This window comes from Ctenopharyngodon idella, chromosome 7 (assembly GCF_019924925.1).
Source record: "Ctenopharyngodon idella isolate HZGC_01 chromosome 7, HZGC01, whole genome shotgun sequence".
NCBI lineage: Eukaryota > Metazoa > Chordata > Actinopteri > Cypriniformes > Xenocyprididae > Ctenopharyngodon > Ctenopharyngodon idella.
Genome location: NC_067226.1, coordinates 43,339,299 through 43,364,228, shown reverse-complemented (window position 1 = coordinate 43,364,228; position 24,930 = coordinate 43,339,299). Strand labels below are relative to the sequence as shown.

The following is a 24,930-nucleotide window of genomic DNA, read 5'->3' as shown; positions in this document are numbered from 1 at the left end:
TCCACTATTATGCCGATGATACTTAGTTATATATTTCAACACGACCAGATGAAATCTCCAAATTATCCAAGTTGGCAGAGTGTATTAAAGATATAAAATATTGGATGACCTGTAATTTTCTTCTGTTAATTTCAGATAAGACTGAGGTATTACTTATTGGACCAAAAACCTGTACACAGAATCTCTTAGACTACAATTTGCATTTAGAAGGATGTACTGTTACTTTATCCTCTACAGTTAAAGACCTGGGTGTTATATTAGACAGCAACTTGTCTTTTCGTTTTCACATTTGGCTCCTAAACTCTGAAATAGCCTTCCTGATAATGTATGAATAAATGTGAATTGAATTTAATTGATTCTGTTTTGTAATGAACAGTTCAGAGAGCTACAGCTCCCATATGGATCAATCCAATAGCGTCTTGTAATATACATGATTGCACAGTCAATTGACATAAGAGCAAAGAGAATCACCTTATCATGAAAATGCAGTGAAACAGCTAATTCAGATGAACACTGATCACCGCTTAACATACTGTATAATGGCTATTCGTACCAGAAGCTCACTAATCCAATGGTAAATTTACTTTAATTCATGTACTATACTAAACAGATCTCTGTTTTGGTTCAATCTGATTGGATGAACCACATTTGAAGCTGTTCATACATCCTATGTACCATTAACTTCTATTTTAATGTACAAGGTTGTTACAATGCTCCCTAAACAACATACAGGATAATGAACTACATGGCGTAAAAATTTGTGTATTGTGTTGTATTATTTATGACTGCACAATCATTTGACATGAGAGCACACAGGAGCTTGGGTTCACATAAACTCTCCATCAAGACTTCGCTGAAAATGCAAATTACTAATACTGTATGAACACAGATCATCTTGTTTAGCATTTAAAATAATTAAAACCATTAGGATATTCATTTAACTCCAACACCTTTTACAACACGTTAGATTTGTTATAAGAACCATGCTCACATAAGGTTAAGAGTGAAGGAGGTGTGAGCACACACTCGTAAACAAACGCTTGCTTTTGAGGGTACTTACAACATTCAGCATGCCGCTGTTGCTCTGCGCTCTCTCAGCCAGTTCTAGTCTCAGCTGAGCTATAGTCTCTTCTGAACCCTGTACCTGAACAGAGGAGAAACAAACTTTGTTTAGTTTGTCCCTCCTGAAGGACAAAGGACAAACCAAGAGCAATTTAAAGGTGAAGTATGTAGTTTCTGCAACACTAGTGGCATCTAGCAGAATTACAAAAATAAAGCATACTTTCGAACAACCTTGCAAACGCCCCTTTCATGTGTCGCGCCTGCCCCAACTCAAACATCACAAATACAGCTCTTATGGGTGCTTGTAAAGGCATGTCTCAACAGGTAAAAGTAGGTGTAACGGAGGCCAGCTAGTAGTTGCTATGCGAGTAAACCTCACTCCTCTGATCTCGAGATGCTCTAGTGACTGACGCTAGAGGTCGCAGCCTTTAGCCTCCTCGTTAGAGCGTCCGACTCCCACACCGGAGACCCAGGTTCGAGGCCCGTGCAGAGTGGGGCGAGTAGGACCGGGGTTACATTGGTGCCGTGACCCAGATGGGAGTGAGGTTTAGGGGGGTGAGTGTAACGGAGGCCAGCTAGTAGTTGCTGTGCAAGTAAACCTCACTCCTCTGATCTCAAGAGATGCTCTAGCGACTGACGCTAGAGGTCGCACCCTTTAGCCTCCTCGTTAAAGCGTCCGACTCCCACGCCAGAAACCCAAGTTCGAGGCCTGCTCAGAGCGGGGCGAGTAGGACCTGGGTGAGGGGTTACATAGGCTACTTTCAATGAATGGTCCAACATCTTAGGAATACTTTTAGATTGTTGCTATGTATCATGAGTAAGCAATTAAGTCGAGCGGATCATTTATAATAAATACATTCAACCTATCTGGATTGGGCGCCATTTTATGACATGAGGCACCACAACAGCTTGAGGCTGTCTTCACTGAACACTTCAAAATAAACATTATAAACTGATACATTTGTCTTTCTGAATGGGTGCATAAAGAGGCTTTAGGTTGCCCATCTTCACAGGTTTATTTGGACATCACTGTGAACACTAGAGAATGCCTGCTGTAGTATTATGCCTGTGAAAGACTTCTTCAATCAAATCCTGACATGCCAATCTTTCATCCAGTCATCTGGGCTGAACGGGAACATTGAGCTGATTGAATAGTTTGCTCTAAAGCTTCTTTCCTGAAGTGTTTCTGTTCTCTCACCGAACTTCCTAAAAAGTCAATGAGATGCTCAGCACACTAAATTCGTTGCTCCCTCACTCACATGGAAGGGGAGAGGACTATATGAAGAACATTTATGAAGCTAAGAAAAGTTGATGTTAAAATATGTGCAAGGATGAAGGACAATTACAAATATATATTCTATACACTACACACTGTACAGTTCAAAATTTCAGGGTCAGTATGATTTAAAAAAAAATTAATTAATAGTTTTATTCAGCAAGGATGCATTTAATTGATCAAAAGTGACACTAAAGACTTTCACATTTTTAATATACATTTTGAATAAATGCTGTTCTTTTGAACTGTCTATTCATTAAAGAATCCTGAGAAAAATGTATTAAAACCATTTTCAACTTAATGATGTTGTAGAGTTTGAACTGCCTGCAATATACATATGACCTCATTTCTCTTTTCCATTTATTGCAATGGCCTGCATTCACACTACTCTTCATTCCCTCTTCTACCTTTCATTTATCTCACAATGGAATATATCACATCACAACTGTTAGTTTGTTTTTACTAGGAAAATGAGAGTCACATTCAGTATTTGTGCACAACCTGTGTGTGAACATGCTTCCATAGAATTCATTATTAGAATTCATTATTACACATACACTACCATTCAAAAGTAGGGGTCAAAAAATAATATTTCAATTCAGCAAGGACACATTCATTTAATCAAACATGACAGTAAAGACAAAAGATAATGTTAAAAAAGATTTCTATTTCAAATAAATAATTTTCATTTGAACTTTCTATTCATCAAAGGATCATGGAAAAAAAAATGTATCACGATTTCCACAAAAATACTAAGTAGCTCTGTTTTCAACATTGATAATAAGAAATGTTTCTTGAGCAGCACCAATTCATAATATTCAAATGATTTCTGGAGGATCATGAGATACTGAAGACTGTACAATGGCTGCTGAAAATTCAGCTTTGGCATCGCAGGAATATATATCTTAAAATAGAAAACAGCTATTTTAAACTAATAATATTTATTATTTTTTTTTTTTACTGTTTTTAAATAAATGGTGAGCATACGAGACTTCTTTCAAGAATCTTACCAATCCCAAACTTTTGAGTAGTAGTGAAAGCACATTTCACATGGAGTATATGGGATTAAAATATGAGGAATTCACATCCAGCTAGGCCTGTAAAAGTCTGTGGTTTGTCTGATACCTGCTCTTGAAGCTCTTTGACTCTGGCCTCCAGCTGAAGCAGCTGTTGAAGCTGCTGGAGCTCATGCTGTTCTTTCAGAGACATCTCCTGGTGTAGCTCAGTGATGACATCCTGTAGTTCCAGGATCAGAGCCTCTCGCTCCTCCACCTACAACACATGACCGCTGTCATGTCAAAACACTGTTATCCATGATAGTTATGTGTGGAGTTGGATGGCTATTTGTGATGGTATTAAATATTAAGAATGTCAAAACAAACACTCGGCCACTGTAAGATCACACACAGATGTTTGGGTTTCAATATAGTGACTGCTGCAGGGACATGTTCAGCCTAACAAGCATGTATACATAAGTGCGAGAGTTGGGAAGAAATCACCAACAAATGTCCATGTCATGCCATCTTGCTATTGCAGCTAAATCTGATTTTGTGTGTTCACAATGACAGATGTCATAACCCTAACCCTAACCACCCATCACAACATCAACTATGTTAAAGACCAAAGGTTTTTTAGTATTTATTTATTTTACATTTTAAGACCGTAAAAAACAGGCAAATGGAGGAAGAGAATCATGGACACAGACCAGATTTGAACCTGCATCCCCATGAGCTTTATGTTTTGTTAACATTCACTACATACTGTGCCATGGCTCTGACAAGCCTAAGAAACAAAATCACAAAATAATGTGATTTAAAAAAAAAACAATTAAATATTTTACACATCTGCTACAATAATGTAAGAATGGGTCCTTTGGGGGCTTTTTTCATTACTGATATAATTAAAATTTGTAATTAGAGGAGAACCCTTAATTATACACTGCCGGTCAAAAGTTTGAAATAATTAAGATTTTTTTTTATTGTATTTGAAAGAAGTCTATTATTTTTCATGCATTTATTTGTTCAGAAATAAAGGGGGGGAAGTAATATTGTGAAATATGATCACACTTCAAAATAACTGTTTTCTATTTTAATATATTTTAAAATGTAATTTATTCCTGTGATGGCAAAGCTGAATTTTTAGCACCATTACTCCAGTATTCAGTGTCACATCCACTGCATCCAAAATTTGAGTAGGTACTACATTTGAATTTACATTGCGACCATTAAAAATTACATTCTACTGTAAATATGAATATGGGTAGTATGAATGATATTCGGACGTACTATATCTGCCATGTTGTTACTGTTACGTGACCTACCAGCGTCAGCTGCGTCGCTTCAGTGCCATTCACAAATCCTCTCCCGTGGCCTCATGGGATAGTAAAGTGTCCATCGAATGCGCATTTCAAAATATCGGTCATCAGGGGACTTTTTGCCTACTGTTTTTCGAATACTTTGTATTCGGACTTATTAATCTTTTGGCGTACTGTTTTTTGCATACTATCACTGTAAAAAATTATGGTGATTTTAACGGTAAAAGACTGTAAAAATGCTATGGTGAAAAACAGTTAATTGGTTTACAAAAAGTTTCCGTACTATATATGGTGAATAACTGTAATAGATCTAACAATACATTTAATGTAATTTTATAGTAAAATACAATTAAATTTACAGTTTTTGGATTAAAAAACAGCATTTATTTGAAATGGACATTTTTGTATTGTTATACATGTCTTTACTGTCACTTTTGATCAATTTAATGTATCCTTGCTGAATATATTAATTTCTTTCTTTTTTTAACCCCAAACTTTTGAATGGTAGATTATCATGGTTTCCACAAAAATATTAAGCAACAAAAACATTTTTTAACATTGATAATAATAAGAAATGTTTCATGAGTAGCAAATCAGCATATTAGAATGATTTGGATCATGTGACACTGAAGACTGAAGTAATGATGCTGAAAATTCAGCTTTGCATCACAGCAATAAATTACATTTAAAATATCTCACAACAAAAAGCAGTTATTTTAAATTGTAATAATATTTCACAATAGAGTGGTGCAGGGATGAAGTCAGAACCTGGAAGACTAATTTGCCACTGGTTCCTTTTTCAATTTATGAATAAAATAAAGCCTATGGTAAACATAAAATGATGATACTTTGATGTTTTGTTCTACAACGTAAATTATACACACCTATACCAAAAAAGCAAATTTTGAAGCAGTTATGTTTATTTTTGAAAACGTATGTTTCTAATATAAGTAACGAGATAAGACAGTTTGGGGTGTGGGTTTGTGAAGTTTAGGTTGAAGAACAAAATGTCAAAGTATCGTCAAGTAATGTTTACCACATGCATTATTTTACTTATAAATTGAAAACTCCAATATAAAACCCCACAGGAAAATCTGAAAGGAACCAGCAACGTAATTCCTGCACCACTCTATATTATTGTTTTTACTGTATTTTTGATCAAATAAATGCAGCCTTTGGTGAGCTTAAGAAACTTCTTTCAAAAACATTAAAAAATCTTAATTATTCCAAACTTTTGACCGATAGTGTACATGACAGACAGACGGACCAGTGGAAGAATAGATATAAAAACCTAGTTCATCTTTCCAATTCTCAAAACAATGTTGACGAGGGACATCAACACCTTCACAAAGCTCCACATATGAAGTGAATATATCAGTATGAGAGATATGGCACCATTCTGTGACATGTTACAGTACATATCAATCGTGTGGAATTGCTTGGCATGGCGGTGCTTGTAAGTGAGCCCCGGTGATTGTATGAATCCGTTTTCTACTGCTAAATTGGCCTATGCAATTGTGGGTCACAATATGATATACAGTGAGAGATGCAGCAGAAGTGAGAAGACCCAATAGGATTCACTTTGGAAGCAACAATCTCACTGTGAACTACTTGAAGTACCCTGTATATATATAAATTCAAAAGGTCAAAGTCTAAATGAGTCTATGCACTGAAGAGGTCGATCTCATATCTTAGAGAGCATAAGTGAGAACATCAGCGAGGAAAATCTTGGATAACACACATAAAGATGTTTTAATGAACATCTGAAATGTGCACCGATAAATCAGATTGTGATACAGAAGGGTTAGGAAATCAATTTCTCCAGGCACTGTCTTCCATCAGATTGAACATCTGATGTTGCTAAGCGAGTGAACTCATTTGAGAGCAATAAACTGAAGGCCTGTTATGTAAACTGTTGAATGATCTAATCAAGATTTAATTGTGTTTAGACTGCTGTATGAAATCTACAGAAGATTGTGATCCATGGCTTATGAAGCAAAGGTTACAGATATTAACTGAAACATGAGTGAAAACTGAAAATTAACCATACATTTTGAAGAATTTTACTGTAGCTTATGGCACAATGCTATTGCTACTACTTCAAAATGATGATATATCATTGTACTTATATTTATTTACAGTGAATATTACTTTTTTTGTTCTGTGGAACACAATATTTTAAAGACCATTTCAGCTGTCTTTGCTCATACACTGACACCATTGAATGGACCAAAAACATTAAGACATTTTTCAAAATGTCTTCTTTTGTGTTCCACAGATGAAAGTAAGTCATACAAGTTTGGAATGACATAAGTAAGTAATAACTGATGATGGGCTATTGAATTATTAAAAAAAAATAATGGGCTCAGCAAAGAAAGACCAGGCCTTAAGTGCTTTGATCACAGAAGCCCACTGTATTTTATACTAGTGGGGCCATTTTTCACACCATTTGTTTCCCTTTGACTGCATAATCAAAGAGAACGTCTATTTTCTTTCTCAACTACAGCACTGTACACTTTTCTTTGTTTCCTGTACTATAGGCACTGGGGTCAGGACTCCAAGGTCCCATTAATAGGGTTATTATGCACTCTTCATTATTTCTAACCTAACGCTAAGACCATCCATCTTTGAACCACAGGTCTTAGCTGGTGCCCAGCACCTCTGCATTAGGAGATCCTTTGATCCTTCAACTCTTTGAAAAGACAAACCAGGTAGGACTCCTAAATGAACCACTCCAGACTCTAAAATACAGCCAACAGCATTAAAAAACCCTGGATGATCCACTGTATTCTGTCCAAAGGAGAATGGTAAAGTGTATGCAACTTAATTAACCACAACAAGCCATAAACACACAACTTCAATAGCATATTGAGGAAAAGGGATTAAAAGGAGCCAAACATCTGTATCTTGAGGAAATCAGGCCTTTCAGAATAAATGGCAGTGTTTCATCTAGTAATTTTTTTTTGGAAAAGGTCCTTTGTTATCTCCAGACACCCAGAAAAGCCTCCTACTGACTCTATAGCTTTTGAGGTTCAGATCTCGGCATTAGCATGCTAATTGCAACTTTGTCTGCGGAGCTGAAAAGAAAAAAAAAAAAGAGGGAGAGAGAAAAGAAAAGAAGAGAAGCACTTTGTCCGGCTAGGGCCATGGGATTTCTTTTTAATCAGCTGTTACAAATAGCCTTTTTGATCAGAATTACATTATGTCCTATGTATCTCACCTCCAAAAAGGTAGAGCGAGTCTGGACAAATCACAATAAATAAAAGTTCACAACATGATACTCCAACCATTGACTAATGTAAAGTGATCTATATCATGAAATTTACGTTTAAAGATTATGATAAGCCTTGTGTTAAAGTGATTGTATTTATTTTACTGATTTTGTAATACAGTAAAATATTATATTATTAGATTAATACACTAATATACTGTCTGTGGTTACCAAAACACTTCGTTAATATATAAATAGAAGCAACTGATATGCAGAAAAGTCCTTTTGGAAGTACAGTCGGTTCACTTGGTGGCCATCTTGATAACATCATCCATTTTTTAGAATGCTATTTATTTGAATGTGGAAACACTAAAATCTCCAAAACTGTATTTGTTTCAATAACCTGTCAAATAACCATTGGCAATCATTGGCACTGGCTCTTTAGCTAGAATCAGGCCAAATGTATTTTTCACGTTAGTCCAGCTAACACACACATACGTTCTAGGGTGACTGTTATTTTACTAAGATCTTTTCAGGATCAAAATATTGTGTTGAACCCAAAACTTTAAATCGTAACCATAAACTACCTCTAAAATCAGGAGTGAAACATTTGCTATAAATTTTGATACCTCAACCCCAGCGCTAAACTGAACCCTAACCAAACCCTCTGACTGGTTGATAGGAGTGTTGTTCTAAGACCAACAATTTCTAAATAAATGCATCTACATAAAATCTCCTCCTCAGCTAAATCATACAGAAACTCCTCACATGTCAGCTTAGCCCCTCTGAGTAAACACAGAACTATAGAGGCCTTATCTGTGAGTCTGTCATCTCTTTTCACTCCTATGCTACAATCTCAGAAACGGCACACACAACATTGGGCTTTATGTCAATGAGCCATATTTGCTGCACTGCCTCCTCCACCTCACTCTCCGCACAAATGCCAGAGGTCACTCTTTTCATTCAGGCAGAAATCAAAATGATAATGGCGGCTTGTTAAAAATTCTATTTGGATGTGCACATAGGCTACATCAAAAGGTGCTGACATGGAGTGGTTTGGGGTGCAGAGGGTTGTTAGCGATGTGGCTTACTGATAGCACACATCAAAGCTATAGAGAGAGGAAAATATGGGGTGGGGGTGGGGTAGGACACAATGACTATGTTCTGGGGCTGTTATAGTCAGCAAATGAAAATATACCAGGCACAATTTTACCGTTAATGCCTTGACATTGAAACATGAGCTATTTACCATGAAAAAAACACTCTGACTCCATCAGATCCATCTAAATCAAGCTGATGCAATGGACGCAGTTTGGGAAATTATAAATGATAGCCAGACAGAAAACATGCAGAAAAAGAAATAAAGCCAATAATCAAATAAATCCTCTAGTGGACCATTAATAAATGTGAGCAGTGCAAGGCCACTTCAGGAGACAATGAAGCAGCAGGAATTTGCTAAAATTGGGACAGTCGTTCCCTGGCTCCATTTTGCATCAGGTGCGGTCAACAGATAACCAGCCAGAATGCATTTCAGTGCTTTCCAGGTTTAAAACCATTCCCAGCAAAGTTTTCCACATAGGCCAATTACTAAAACTCTCAAGTCTGATTCGCCATGCCATTCATCTGAAGCAAGCTCATTTAAGAAGACAGTGGAGACCAGCCGAATTGTATGAACCTGCATAAATCCAAACAAAATATTTGCAATATCTAGACCATATATAGCTCAAACACTGAGACCTCTGACATGAGACCTCACTGGGTAAGACTTGTTGGTTTTTCAAAAAATATTCCTATAAACCTGTGGTAGCTAACCCTGCTTTGGAGAGCTACCCTCCTGTAGACTTCATTTCCAACCCTGCTCCAACATAACTGTCTGGTATTTTTCAAGTAACCCTGAACACCTTGATCAGCTGGATAAAGTGTTTGATTATAAATGGAGCTGAACTCTGCAGGATGGTAGGCCTCCAGGAACAGGGCTGGCTACCTCTGCTATAAAAAGAAAATCAGATTTTAGGTTTAGAATTCAGGTTAGAGTTGGGCTAAGGCTTGAGGTTGAGACTTGTGAAACGTTCTCATCAATCTATCATTGGGAGTAATTGATGTATAAGCCTAGAGCAGGGGTGTCCAATCCTGGTTCTGGAGGGACATTTTCCCTAGAGTTCAGACCCTAATTAAACACACCTGAACCAGCTATAGTCTTCAGGATTACTAGTAAATTTCAAACAGTTGTGTTGGAGGAGATTGGAGGAAAGTGGCCCTCCAGGTGCAGGACTGGAGTATAGCTTTTAGACATTATTGTGGATAATCTTACATTCTAACTTTTCTAAGTATAATTAATTGATGGTACGCCCATTTGGACAGATAGAGTTGTATCCTCTACAGGTCGTCTGCATTGAATTACAAAGAAGAACAAAAAAGATGGAGAAAGACATACTGTTTTACCTAATATTTCTGGAAGAAGAAAATAAGAAAAAGAGAAGATGGTCTGTCCAGAAAAGTTCAACTGTGAGTTGTCCTAGTAGTGCAGACAATTTCAAACACATGCAAAGTAGGCTTGCCGCAGTAGTAGGTGTTAACGATGTTAAACAGTGTTTGGCCATTCGCCGCTTACATTACTTGCCCACCGCACCCACAGGTAGCGCCACTCGGCATCTGTCCACAGTGCCCAGCTTCAAAATCCTGCCACGCTACAGAATGCCACTCACATAGTTTTCCATTAAATAACATTACATGGGTCCCAGAATCGTTGTAATGTACATAATGATTTCACCTTTGGCTGGAAGATTGTGTATTGTGTATTTTTCAGTAAAATGTTTGTTTCAGTAGCTTGAATGAAATCTATATGCTTCATATAGAGAGCTATAGTTTGCCCTTTCTCTTTCCATTTGCTCTGTTTTTTCAAACACCAAATTTCAAACTCATCGACTTTTTCCATGTTTGGTGGAAAAATTTCTTCACCGTTGTATCTCTAATGCAAAGACGATCCTCTTTCCACTGTTCATATTTATTTAATAGCGTTCAAAGAAGAAGACAAGACTTACACGGACAGTCTGTGCAGACCCTGGTGATAAAGAAATTGTCATCATCCACACAGTCCATGAGATGTAACAACTAAACTATGAAGCATTCTTCTGGCTTTAGTGGTGGGGTTAGGAAGAATGTTAGGACTTTTGTTTCCTTGGTCCTGTTGTTCTAGTACCAACAGGAGATCCAGAAACAAGTTGCACTTGGCAAAATGGTCATCTAGGTCAGTGGTTTCCAGCCCTATTCATGGAGGCACATTTCAGAGGATTCCCTAATCACAATTCATTCAACTCATCAGCTCATTTGGGAACAAATGATCTAGGTGAGCAGACAAACCAAGAAAGTTAATATGAAGGGTGCTTCTTAATACACAAATTGATGCTTCCTACATCCTTCAAACTGTGACCTATATACCGATCGTACTCAGCCATATTGAAGGACATCTCAATTCTCTGATTGCACCACAAGGAGGCGAGGAACGAGGAAGCTTCCTGAGGAGTCACGAGCGAGGATACACAGATGCACCCTTCCCTCGCATCCTAAGGTAGAACTAAGACGCGAGGAAAGGAAGCGAGGGTGCACAAATAAGAAATAAGAAGCACCCGTAGACATCACACCTTAAAGTGAGCTTCAAAGTGAAGCATGTGCATCTGGTTAGACAGAGTTATTGCTGATGTATGGCTTTCATACACCCACAGGGCTTAAGAACATATTTGTCTTCTCCTCGCAGCACTCGGCACTCCGCATTGTTGCATTATAATCGCATTACTCTTTCATAACTGAGATCTGATCCACTTAAGTTATCCACAGCATAATAAAGCCAGCGCAGCACTGGCCTTTCCTGATGGGCGATACAAAATACTGCATGCTTCATCCAGGTCTCTCATTTCATTAGCTATTCTATGAATTTCCAATTAGGCTGAGGGCAACAAGACAGAGCTTTCAGGTCTTTTATCACAGGGGACGAGCAAGCCCTGTTCAGGTACTCTTACAAAGAACTGCTCCCGTGCACCTTTCTTAGAGGAAGGGCATTGTCTGGGAGGAAAAGCATGCCAAACGTGAGCTGCTGCACCCTCTGAGTATTCCATTAAGAGTAAAAGGAGAGTGCAGATAATGAGAGTCCACATCGGCTGAGCCAAACACCTAGACAGTACTGGAAGGAAGAGGCCTCATATCAAAGCAACTCTTGTTTTTTCTCTCTTTCTTTCTTCAAATCTACTCTGATTTGGTTTGCGCTGGTTCCACACCATAACAATCCTCTGGACAAAAAAGTCTGCCTCTGATTATTAATAAACCTTAAGGCAAGCACCATTATTTTTTTCAGCTAGTCCTTTTTTGTAATGCGCGGACCACACTTTTATACCTTTCCCAGGGGCCCGAGCTCCCCATCTCTCTGTGATCTTATTAGCATCCCATCTTCTCTCCTGCCTGCTGACCAAACTGCATTGCTTTGCATTTCTGTCTCTTTGACCTCTGTGTGGATGGAATTCATTTGGCCTTTCCGTCTTCTCCTTCTTTGGGCTGATTTGGCTTAAGCAGGCAGCTGGCCATGGTTATTTCAGATAAACACTATTAAAGAAATATGGACAGTGGAAAGAGGATGGAGGATAAAAGAGTTGGGATATAGCTGCGCTTCAAAGAAGACTCATCAGCCGCTTATTACCTTCTGAATGCGGATGTGCGACTGATTTGGTCATGTTTACTTTATATGTATGCAGGTTTTGAATGTTTTTTTGGGGTTTTTTCTTTCCAAAAGGCTTAACCTTGACAATAATTATTAAATAAGTCCACATAATACACATTTTATTTTATTTTATTAAATAATAATAATAATAAAAAAAAAAAGGTTAGATAAAAAAAAGTTAGAACAGCCCTTTTTACTGTTATACACTGATGGCAAATGCTAGATGTCCTTGGTAGAGTGTTGAGAGATTCAACATCATTAACAAGATAGATAATCATAAAGAACCAGTTGAGACTTAATTTATTAATAATCTAGAAGTTCATAAGGTTCATATTATTATCATGACAATACTGCATCTGAGGTTGTATGCATGTAATTTATTTTTAAATCTCTGAAAGGTCTACTGCAGCACGCTCTTACAATAATAATAATAATAATAAAAAAAACATTACCGTCCCTTGGTTATCTTTATAGTATATTTCTTGGTGTGAACAGGCCTTTAATCATGGAGAAAAATAATAATGATCATACTAAAATACAATACAAGAAAAGCAAAGTTAGAAGTGTATGAACATCTGCAACCACCCAGAACAACCTATCAATCTAGAAAGCTCTACTAACCATTAGGGGTGTAACGGTACTTGTATTCGTCCCGAACCATCACAGTATGAACGTCACGGTTCGGTGCATACAGTCAGGCAACAAATACAGTCAGTCACAGACGGTCCACACTACATTCCAGAAGGGGGCACGCATGGTAATGCAATGCTGTTTGCTAACCACCACAACAGGACAAAGAGCAGAAGAAGAGACGATCTATGCACCAACCCAAAACAAGAGTTCAGATGGCACACAAAAGCTTGCTAGTAGCCTATACGCTGAGTTTCGATTAATTTTTGGGACGCGCTACACAAATTTCACGGAAAAGAAACCAGGACAGCAGAAAGCGGCATCCCGGTTGTTTTCTTTATTGTACAAAAGCACAATGTTTTGTTTTTATTGTGAGTGTACACAAATGAAAAATAGACCCTTTACATTTTCGAATGATGTCTTACTCATATCTTATGACCATAAATGACTATTTTACGTTGTTTGGAATTCTATTTGGTGCTGATAGTGATGTAGAAATAATAAACAAATTCAATAATTCACAACATTTACATGACAGTGCCGTTTCCACCACATCTCAAGTTATGCTTTTTGTTTAATAATAATCTTTGACAATTTAATTTGTTTCCTTCTAATTCATAGATAGCATTTGTTGTTTCCTAAACACAACTAAATAATATATTTACATTTTTGACAAATATACAGCTTGATTGGAAATGCTGCACAATAAAAATATTCCGTTCATAAGTGATATTGATATATCTTATTTTCTTCATGCATCATGTCTTATATTCCATTTCAATCAAGATCTTAATTGACACTTTTGTCTCTTTGGTTACCAAGTACACTAACTAATAAGTATAAAATATAAAACATTATCAAATTATTTAAATCCTTTTCACGTAACAAACATTGAAATGGTCTATGATTATTTTAATCTTTGTTTAGACTATTATTGTTTTAAAATTTAATAATTACTATTTTTATGATTGAAAGATCACTTTAAGATTGAAAATCTGGTTCTGGTACAAGGGTAAAACAAAATAGGCATATACATAAAAGGCATAAACATTAAAAAGTATGGCAAAACTAAATGCTAAAATTTCTTAGATTTAATAAAGTGCCCAGAGTCTAGAAAAAAACATATATGATGACTATTTCAAGCAATCACAGACCGACAACCACACTGCTGAATGTTTTAGAGACAAAACTCAAAGCAGCAGTGAGCAGATTTATTCCAATCCAGTGGACACGTACCATAAGAGCAAGAGAGAAAGTAAAGGATGTTCTGTGCTGCTCTGTAAAGGACTCTGGGCTTGATGAGGTGCAGCAGTTGAATGATATACAGAGGCGAGCTCAGGCGAGAGCTGTCCATTAGTTACAGGGTCCTGTAATGTTGGGACTGCAGTACATTATTTTCAAATGCATCAGTCAGCGTTGTGCAGTACAGATAAATTCTAATGCCTCGGATATGTAATGCATACTCTCACCACTGCTATATTACGCGATGGGTTAGAAGGGCAGCGCAGGAGAGGGGGGAAAAATGTAATTTATTTTTCACTGTGGCCAGTGTTCTTCCCATTAGCTTCAAACGTGAGATAAGTTATAGCTTTTAACAAGCACCTTTAGCCACCAGAGCACGCTGCACACAATGCCGTGGCGCTGAAAATGAGATTTAGAGGTAAAAAGAGAGAGGGAGAGGTCAGCGATGACCCCATGTATGGCCCCTTAGTGTGACATGGCACAAGGACAAACACTGTCATACTGATGAGTTTAATAAACACCAGTATTGCAAAAACCCACAATATTGTCAGCATTGTAACTAGATTTTTGCATTTTATAAAGAAAACGTGGGTGGTTGCTAGGGTGCTCTGAGGGTCAATGACAGATCTGTTAATTTGCTTAAAACATACATAGAAAAATACAATGGCCTGAATACACCTCTTCTCTTTAATTTAAGGAAAACATTTTAAATACACACATATATATATATATATATTTTTTTTTTTTTTTTTTTCCAGGGGCATAAAGTCAGAAATATCAGAGTTGTCCTGATATAATGCAGAAAAACATTATTAGAAAAATACTATTCTTGGGGAAAAAAAAAAAAAAAAAAAAAAAACTTACCTTTGAATATTATTTCTTAGAAAAATAGTATTTTAACAAAACTTTTTCACTATTTATTAATATTTGAAAATGCCAAATCAAGGTCATGTGGTCACATTTTCATTCAATTTTAACCTTTTTTGTGGTATAAACGTCTTTTCAGAAAACAGCTCTGGGAATCACTTTGTGTTTAGCAGACTTCAAGGGGAGAAGCTAGACACTGAACTGAACCACTGTCCCCAAGGCTGACAGCTGACATGACTCGATTCCCTGCCAGAGCACATCTCATATGTGTGTATGTATGGACTGAGGCCAAGGTTATCACAGCATAACCCAAAGGCAACAATTTGACAGTCTATTAGTAAGTATTCAATGTCTGATGAAACAGAGATGGTCTGCTTTAAGTTAATGATTTATACTCAACAGAGTTTGCTTTTAATTCACTTCCTTCTACACTGAACACTTGAGAAAAGAAAATGAAAAAAAAAAAAAAAAAAAAACCTCCCCGTTCAGATCTGTAAAAGATAAGCGGGCCTTTCAATCAAAGCCAGTTCTAGTCGTACTGCATACATCTAAGTGTCAATTATTGACAACTGACTAATTAGTTGTGCCCTTTTTAAGCCTTTCTCTTAGTTTGGAGCTGTTTAAATATGCCAAATCAATAGCAGCTCTAAATCCCCACCATCGTCTGCGAAAATGGAGTCCAGCCACATTTTAGGGTGCATCTATCAAAGAAATTAAGACTTTCACTTAAATTAACATCAACTTTTCATATTGAATAATCGTTTTAGACTGTGATCTTCATCCGATATGAAGCTATATATCTCAAAAATCAATTAACATTTTATGTGAAAATGTCATTGGTGTTGTTCTTTGAATATATAATAAAATTTACACGTGCCAACCTAAAATAAAAAATAAAAAATGTATTATGAAAAGAGGAAAAATGTAAAGCAGCAATGTGAAGCTTATATTATGATAAAGCATTTTCCTGTAGATAAGTCAGTAAATAGAGGAAAAGGAGGGGAATAGGATCATGATATGATCCAGATCAGATTAAAACATGAATTCCAGTGAGCTAACAGCTTTTAAAGTTGAGATGAAACTGAAGTTGCGCTAGAGCATTCCTTGAATATCGTAACGTACATCTTAACGTAACGGATTATTAAAAAAAAAAAAAAAAAAAAAATGTAGGATAGGGACGTGGTTCTATGCATAGGGAAATCTTCCATGATTAAGTGAATTTCCAGATTGTGTGGATTCCTATTAAAATTACTCAATTTTGCTCACACAAAAAAAGGCAAACAACAATAATAATTCAGGACCACCTAATGCTGCCTATGCTAACATTAGCACACAAGTGCCCCTACATATATACATGTATGTATGGTATTCATGAGGACCTCACGTCCCTTCAGGCTAAATGAAGGAACATGGACATGTTGGGTCTGAGCATCATGTCACCTCATTCTCTCACCTCATTTTGTGCCAGCTCTGTTTACCACACATGGGCAGCATATATGAATTATGGAGGAGCCCACCAAATACTCTTAATTACAGATCTGCCAAGCACTTTGAATTATTCAGTCCTTTGCTTATGTAGGCGTTTATGGCATGCTATAGTTAACATAACTGCCTAACCAAGCATCAGATACCCTCAGGGGTATCTATGTGTTTCAGGTCCTCCTTACACTCAGGCAGGTGCAATACGCTGAATAAAGACACATGGGTTTTTCCATTTAGCAGATGGAGAGCAGAGGAACGGGAATGAGGTCATGCACTGCATATGCAACAACACACGGTAGCATCCAGTCAGTAGTGGCTGTTGTTGTGTAAATATTGGGTCTGTTGTAATACTTAGTGAGCTACTTGCCTGCATTGACAATCATGTAACTACACTGAAAAGAAGGTAGAAAAAGTATGTTGCCTTATAAGATACCATGTTTTAGTTTTGTATCGCTCACGGAAAATGCAATCCAGGAAGTCATTATGACGAACTCTTTAGAGGGATAGCTCACCTAAAAATGAAAATTCTGTCATCATTTACTCACCCTCTGGTTGTTCCAAACCTGTATAAATTTCTTTGTTCTGCTGAACACAAAGGAAGATATTTTGTAACCAATTTGTAACCAGGCCACTTTGGGGCAACACTGACTTCCATAGTAGGAAAAAAAAATACTATGGAAGTCAATGGTGCCCCAGAACTGTTCAGTTTCCCACATTCTTCAAAATATCTTCCTTTGTGTTCAACAGAACAAAGAAATGTATACAGGTTTGGAGTAAATGATGACAGAATTTTCATTTTTGGGTGAACTATCCCTTTAAAACTTTTCATCCCAAGACAGTTGACAGAATCAAGAAAAAATATAAATTCTAAATGTTTTTTATTCAGGACTGAATAATAATGATGGAAAATAGTTACAAACTGGACTATTCAACCCAGGTTCATTGGAAAAATGTGCCTGTGGTGACATTTCTGCAAAATGATATCACGTGACTTCTTGCACATTTAGCGACACTTTTAAAGGGAAATATTCATTGAGTGGCACTAAAGGCATGTTCAGATTTTTTCAAAAATTATGCTGGTTGTTGTTCATATTGCATCAGTTCAGAAATAAGGGCAGTTGTGGCCTAATGGTTAGAGAGTCTGACCTGGATCCAGTCTCAGTACCAGCAGGAAATGTAGGTGGGGGGAGTGAATGAACAGCGCTCTCTTCCACTCTCATTACCCACAACTGAGGTGCCCTTGAGCGAGGTACCTAACCCCCAGTCGCTCCCCGGGCGCCGCAGGAAAAAGTGGCTGCCCACTGATGTCACGGTGTGTGTTCAATACTTGCTGTGTGTGTGCGCACTTGGATGGGTGAAATGCAGAGCGTTAATTCCGAGTATGGGACACCATACTTGGCTACACATCATGTCACTTTCACTTTTTCACTTTCAGATGAAATGTCCAGTGAGTGGTGATAAAAAGTTAATGCTCTATCGCGTTTAAAAATATTAAAACCACTTATGCTAAACCCTACCCTAAACCTAACCGATAATGTTAACAAAAGCAAATGTGAGATAAAAAGTTAGGTACCCGAGTGCTTTGCATTACAAGTGCAATGCTGTACCAGGTGAGCGACTGAGCAAGTTTACTTCATCAGAAAAGCCATACATATGGAGAAGGTTAAGTAATGCAAACATCATGTTTAAAAGTTGGTAAAAGTGTCATAACATAGTATTGTGCAAGGAACTGTACACAAATAAGCCTAGTATTATTTGAAAATCTGCCCCGGTAATAGTGAAATAAATTAAAGTGATGAGTGTTTTACGGTCATTGTTAATTTCCACTGGAAACTGCAGTGAATTAAAGTTTTGCAAAAAATGTAGATAGAGGCACATTTTTTAAATGAGCTTCACCAAGTGTGTATATTTCTTATATTCTTATTTCTACCAGAATTACCCTTAGCAACTAAGCTAATATGCTATTCTGAATTCAAGAATTTAACAACATGCTAAGTTGTAAAACAGTACACAGCGAGGCAGCTCAGTAAAGTTTGGAACACAGTGATTGTCACAACAGAGAAAGCTGATTCAGGCTTCATGGAAATTCAATATTTGATACTTACTTTAGCTTTTGTGCTTTGATCTGACAGAGACTCCTCAGGCTGCTCCTGTACAACATCCTGACTGGCTTCCATCATATCTCAGACAACTAGTAGTGGGGAGAGGGAGACAGAGAGATGCCACATCAATGTTTAGGTTTAACTAAATGAAAATGAATACATGTCAGCAATAACTCACATGAAGTAGGCTAACTTCAACCAAGGAAAAAAATCAACCCAGTCTAAGCGGAAAAATGTGCCTATGGCTTCATTTGTGCAGACAACGTCGCTGAAACTAATGAACATGAATCTGTCAAAGTTTTGCTGAGTCTTTGATATCTTTTAGCATGACTCACGTTTCACAGGACTCGTACCCAAGCCTTCTGCATTGCAAGTGCAGTGCTGTACCAGGTGAACAACCAAGCAAGTTTACTATGTTAGAAAAGTCATATATAAGGAGCTGGTTATGTGATGTAAACACCAGACATTTCATAAGTCCCAAACACCAGACAGTTCATAAGTCCCTGCGGTCCAAGTCCATGTCAAGTCTCAAGTCTTTAGGGGTCCAAGTCAAGTCTCAAATCAAGTCTTTGTTCTATTTTTAGCAATATTTTTTCAGCTATTTGTTATTGTAATTAACAGTGTATTGAAATATCAAAACTAAGATTACTTTTACTTTAAAATTGCCTAATAAAGCACACAAAATACTAATTAAATCATTACTATTACTTTCCAACTTTATACAAAATTATACCATTTAGAACAACCGCAAGGAACAATAGTGCTGTGTATTTTGAGCTATTTGAGTTGCCGTAGTTTGCTGTAGCTCTCAAGCAATGCTGGATAACGTAGTCTTCCAGTGAGCGCCGGCAGTAACAAAACTTATGTATAGACAAGCGTTACAGTAAACAACACAACGAACAACATTTCCATCTGCATGTCTCGTTTGTGATAACGTGATATAATAACGCACTCCGACTCAACAAACCGATCTGTGGAAATGAGTCGGACAGGGTCATAAAATGCGTATGGAAGTGTTCATCCAATCCAGATGCAAATTAACTTGGTAAATCTGGATATTATATGCATATATTAGCAAATACTTGGGAAAAACATGAAAAGGACATACTTCTTGAAAATGGACCGCAAGCCTCTGCAGCTGTGCAACACCGTCAGTGTTGGGTAAGTTACTTCAAAAAAGTAATTAATTACTAATTACATCATCAATGTTGTATTTTAAATACTTTTCTAATTACTCTGTCTGAAAAGTAATTTAATTACTCAATAAATAATTAAACTCGTTACTAATTAGGCTACTTCTTAAAATCCTTATAAACCTTGACAGGATAGACAATAGAAAGTTTTTTAATAATTTAAATATGAGTCAAACATGGAATAGTTTAGCCTTTTTTAGCTTTTTAAAACATTTTAGCTTTATTAAAACATACTATTATACTTAAAAACAATTTTAGTAACAAACAGGGATGTCATGATAACAAAAATCTAGTAGTCGGTACCGATACCACCAAAAGTGCACAATACTCGATACCAAAGTCGATACCACGATAAAAATATATAAAGATACAAATAAAACAATGTTATATATTTTTTTCAGGTAGGTCTAATAGTAGTTAGTAAAAATACCACAGAAATTGAATAATCAAATATAAAATAACTCTGCATAGTCATAACTGTATAAATTAAATATAGATTAATCCTTATTAAAGCTTTTCTTTTGTTGTTTGATTTTCATTTAGACAGCCAATAGTTTACAGTAGCATGTTTTAAAGGCTGCTGTCACTAAGACCTAATGGACGGAGACAATATGCTGTAACACATGCTGTTCACATTCACATAAGCAACGCGAATATACGCTAAGACGGGCATATTGACATAACTGTGTGTGCATTTGAACGTTTATGTGTAATAAACCGTGAAAATTTGACACTGGCGTTACGGTAAAATGTAAGCTATATATGTCCTAGAGAGAAAAAACTGCACGCGCTCTCTGAGAGACGGTCTTTAGTCAGTGCGCTCTCAACCAAAGCGCATACACATAGGCTCCTACAGTAAATGTTGTATTCTCTTATATATGTTTTATTTTACCAGTTGTGGACTCCAACCATTCAACCATCTGAGGTAACGTAGTTAGCCTACTTTATTGAGTATTTCCATTTTATGCAACTTTACACATTTATTAATAGTAAATTAATAATCTATAAATTTAAGATCATCATGTTTCCAGCGAACAATATATTTCAGACCTAGAGGAGTAATAATAATAATAATATAGGCTATCACTAGGTCTGAATTTAAATATATATACTACGTTTTAATGGATCACGCTACAAACATAACAATCTTTTGATGCATGTGCTTAATTTAATTTCATATGTTGGTATTAATTCAGTGTTCATAATGCTAATACTTCAAAGAATTTTAACCCAAACTGACTGGGTTTCTAGAGAGCAAAAAGGTTTTGTGAAAAAAGTGGAAGACTTAAACACAAAGTGTGTAAAATAAACTGTTAAAAGGATTTGATGATCACTAGTGATAGTATTTTATTCCGTGTTGTCATCGTTCAAGTTTGATTTCAGCTTTAATGTAGGTTTTTTTTTTTTTTTTTTTAACAAAGCAGCTGATATTGCCATAGAAACTAGTGGACTGCCGACTCGCTTTCACCCCAAAATGGCGGAAGCGCAGGGCGGCTGCTGGGCGCCGGTGTTGCAATGGAACGTTCTATTAAGTGTCGCTTCTTGTTAGTGTATATTCTTCGGCGCAACTCACCACATTTAACGATTTTAAAGAGGCAGCGTTCACTTTTACCTTTAGACGACAAATTTAGATTTTAAATTCAATAGCCTATTGATTTAAACAGAACTGTTGAACTAATTTACAGTATGTAACGCAAGTACATTATAAGTAACTGTAATTAAATTACCTGAACATGAACAGTAATCCCTTACTTTACTTTTTCAGTGGATAAGTAATTTAATTACAGTAACGCGTACACCCAACACTGGCAACACATAAATGGGTGGTAATCAAAGTGATTACTTTGAATTTCATTTAAACATTAATGTAAACTGTGACGGGTAATTAATGTAAAAAGAAACTGGTGATTCTCCGACTCTGACAGAATAAGCTATATCACATAACAGATGTTTACATATGCTCCACAAGACAAAATGACTGAATTTATAAAGATTGCTCCATTCAAAAATGTATAAACCCTTGAATCTTAACTGTCATGTCATTACCTGATGATCCGCGACAGTTTTCATGTTTTGCGATAGTTGTTTGTGAGTCCCTTGCAACTGCAAAAATGGTAATTGCAACTTTTTATCTCACAATTCTGACTTTTTTCCTTGCAATTGCGAGTTTGCATCTCAGAGTTCTGAACTTTTTTCTCAGAATTGCGAGATTTAAACTCAGTTGCGTTTTATAAAGTCAGAATGGGAGATAACTCGTAATTGCAAGTTATAAAGTCAGAATTGCATGATAACTTGCAATTCTGACTGGTTTTTTTTCTCGCAATTGCGAGAAATCTCACAATTCTGACTTCTTTTCTTGCAATTCTGACTTTTTCTGGGAAATTGCGAGTTTATGTTTCAGAATTCTGACTTCTTTTCTTAATATTGCAAGTTTATATCTCACAATTCTGACTTTATAACTCGCAATTGCAACTTCATATCATGCAATTCTGAGAAAAAAGTTGCAATTACCTTTTTTTGTGTTACATACTTATTAGTATTCTAAAGTATTTAGATTACCCAAGTTTTGTAACTTAATCTAACGAAATACGTTACAAATTACTTTTTAAAGTATGCAATTTGTAATCTGTAGTGAAATACATTTTAAAAGTAACCTACCCAGCCCTGCATATTACTAACATGCCCTTTAAATAACAAAAATAAATAAATACTGTCATTTTCAGTTGCCTCATAATAGCACCACGCCAACAATGCACCTGAACACACATCGTTTTTAGACCAGCACGCCCATGGGCAAACAGATTGGCACGAGTGCATTTGTTTTTTAACATTTAAACAACGTGGGCGTTGGACATGAAAATTATAACTGTGTCGGCCTGAAACTAGCAAATAACACTTGCGTGGAGCCTGGCGTCACATTGCGCCAGGTGTATGATAGGGCCCATAGTGTTCATTTCAGCTGGAATCTGCAGTGAATTAATTTTTGGACTTTTACAGAAATGTAGGTACAGGCACGTGTTCCAATGAGCCTAGGTTGAAACAAATCAATCACATGCAATTAGTATTAGGCTTTACAAGAGACAGCCAAGGTCTCAGTGCTCCTCCAATAACTCTAGTCATGCAAAAGCTGAATCATCGATTAGTTTGTCAATTATATTTTAGTAGCGTGTTTAGTATCTCTGTCAAGTAACATCCTTAAATTTATCTTCTTTAAAGCAATGCCACAACAGACATACACATGCAGATGGATACTAGTGCGCAACCCACCAACTTGATTTTGACAATATGTAGTTGTGTACCCGCTGAACGTCAAACATCAAACACAAAGCAAGCTGTTCCTCTCTATCTACCAGTGAATGGATGATTGTTTACTTGAAGTGTTTTGAGTCACTTATGTGATTACCATGACAGAGAGCAGTCTACGTCCTTTCAGAGAGAGCCAATCTCCATCTTTTCCAAGGGCCACCTCAATTATTCATAGCCTAGGCCTATTTGTGTCTTTGTGCTCTGTGGAGCTGTTACTCAGCATGCTAAAACCTTCACAGAGCTGAAGCTAGATTGCCAGTTTTATGGGAGAGCATCTTGTGAAATAAATGCTAGCCAAGTGACATACAGCATGGGGTCAAGGTGCACAGCAAATGTGAAGGAGCGCGCATGGATTGGGTTGTAATCAAGTACCATGTCTTATTCACTCTTGAGTGGTATAATAGAGCACATCTCAAGTGCCCAGCCGAACTGTAATGAATAGAACACATTATAAAAGTTCAGACCTGGACATATATGACTTTAAAGAAATTGTGTAAGACTGTCCCTGAATGGTTTTCATAAAAAGTACCTTTCACATGAATTCACATAAAAGTGCGAAAAACAGAAACAAAAGGACACTGCATTATGTGTCATGGGGGTTCTGAGATTTATTTATTCTTGTAGTTTGATGCATTAACGTTAAGGTTTTTTTCCCCTCCCATACAATAAAAGTGGATAAAGACCAGGGACATCTATGGCCAGCATTCCTCACTTTCATTAAAGGGAAAAAGGTTTTTTTTTTTTTTTTTTACACTAGTGTGTGTGTGTGTGTGTGTGTGTGTGTGTGTGTGTGTGTTTGTGGTCCTGGTAAACGCTACGGCAATATCCAAAATCCTTGGCAATATCCAAAATCCTTGTCCTTGTGAGGACGTTTTTTTGGTCCCCATGAGGAAAACAGCTTATAAATTATAATAAGTGATGTTTTTTGGAAAATGTAAAAATGCAGAACGTTTTCTATGGCGGGTAGGTTTGGGGGTAGGTTTAGGGGTAGGTTTAGGGTTAGGGGATAGAATATACAGTTTGTACTGTATAAAATCCATTAAACCTATGGAAAGTCCCCATAAAACTTGGAAACCCTATGTGTGTGTGTGTGTGTGTGTGTGTGTGTGTGTGTGTGTTTGTTTTAGGCAACAGAGAGTCATAATAGTTGGGAATGATTTTGGAATGACAGTGTGAGTAATTTATGACAGAAATTAAGGTAACACTTTACAATAAGGTCTCATTTATTAACATTAGTTAATCAGTCAACTAATATGAACTATCAATGAGCAATATATTTTTACAGCATTTATTAACCTTTGTTAATGTTATTTAAAAAACATGTTCATGTTAGTTAACTTTTGATCTTAAAATATGATCAACATTAACAAATAATTATAAATGCTGAAGTGTAAGTATATAATGTAGTTAACTGATGTTGGCAAATTAAACCTTATTATAAAGTGTTACAGAAATTAAATATCCCTTTATGGCTAGAATAACTATAAAAATCAATCAAATCCTAAACAGGCTTATACCTAAGGTTCAGCGAGATTTC

At 36.6% G+C, this 24,930-nt stretch overlaps 1 protein-coding gene across 2 annotated transcripts in view; it reads right to left on the bottom strand.

Annotated features, from left to right (window-relative positions):
* LOC127515159 (plectin) overlaps window positions 1–24,930 on the bottom strand; it is a 210,868-nt gene that overhangs the window by 140,515 nt on the left and 45,423 nt on the right. For both annotated transcript variants that reach the window (XM_051898500.1, XM_051898499.1), the window contains exons 2-4: window positions 18,898–18,983; window positions 3,464–3,610; window positions 1,061–1,144 (exon numbers count right to left, since the gene is read on the bottom strand). In XM_051898500.1, the coding sequence (XP_051754460.1) occupies window positions 1,061–1,144; window positions 3,464–3,610; window positions 18,898–18,972 (306 nt within the window). In that variant the 5' untranslated portion in view covers window positions 18,973–18,983. The remainder of the gene's footprint in view (window positions 1–1,060; window positions 1,145–3,463; window positions 3,611–18,897; window positions 18,984–24,930) is intronic.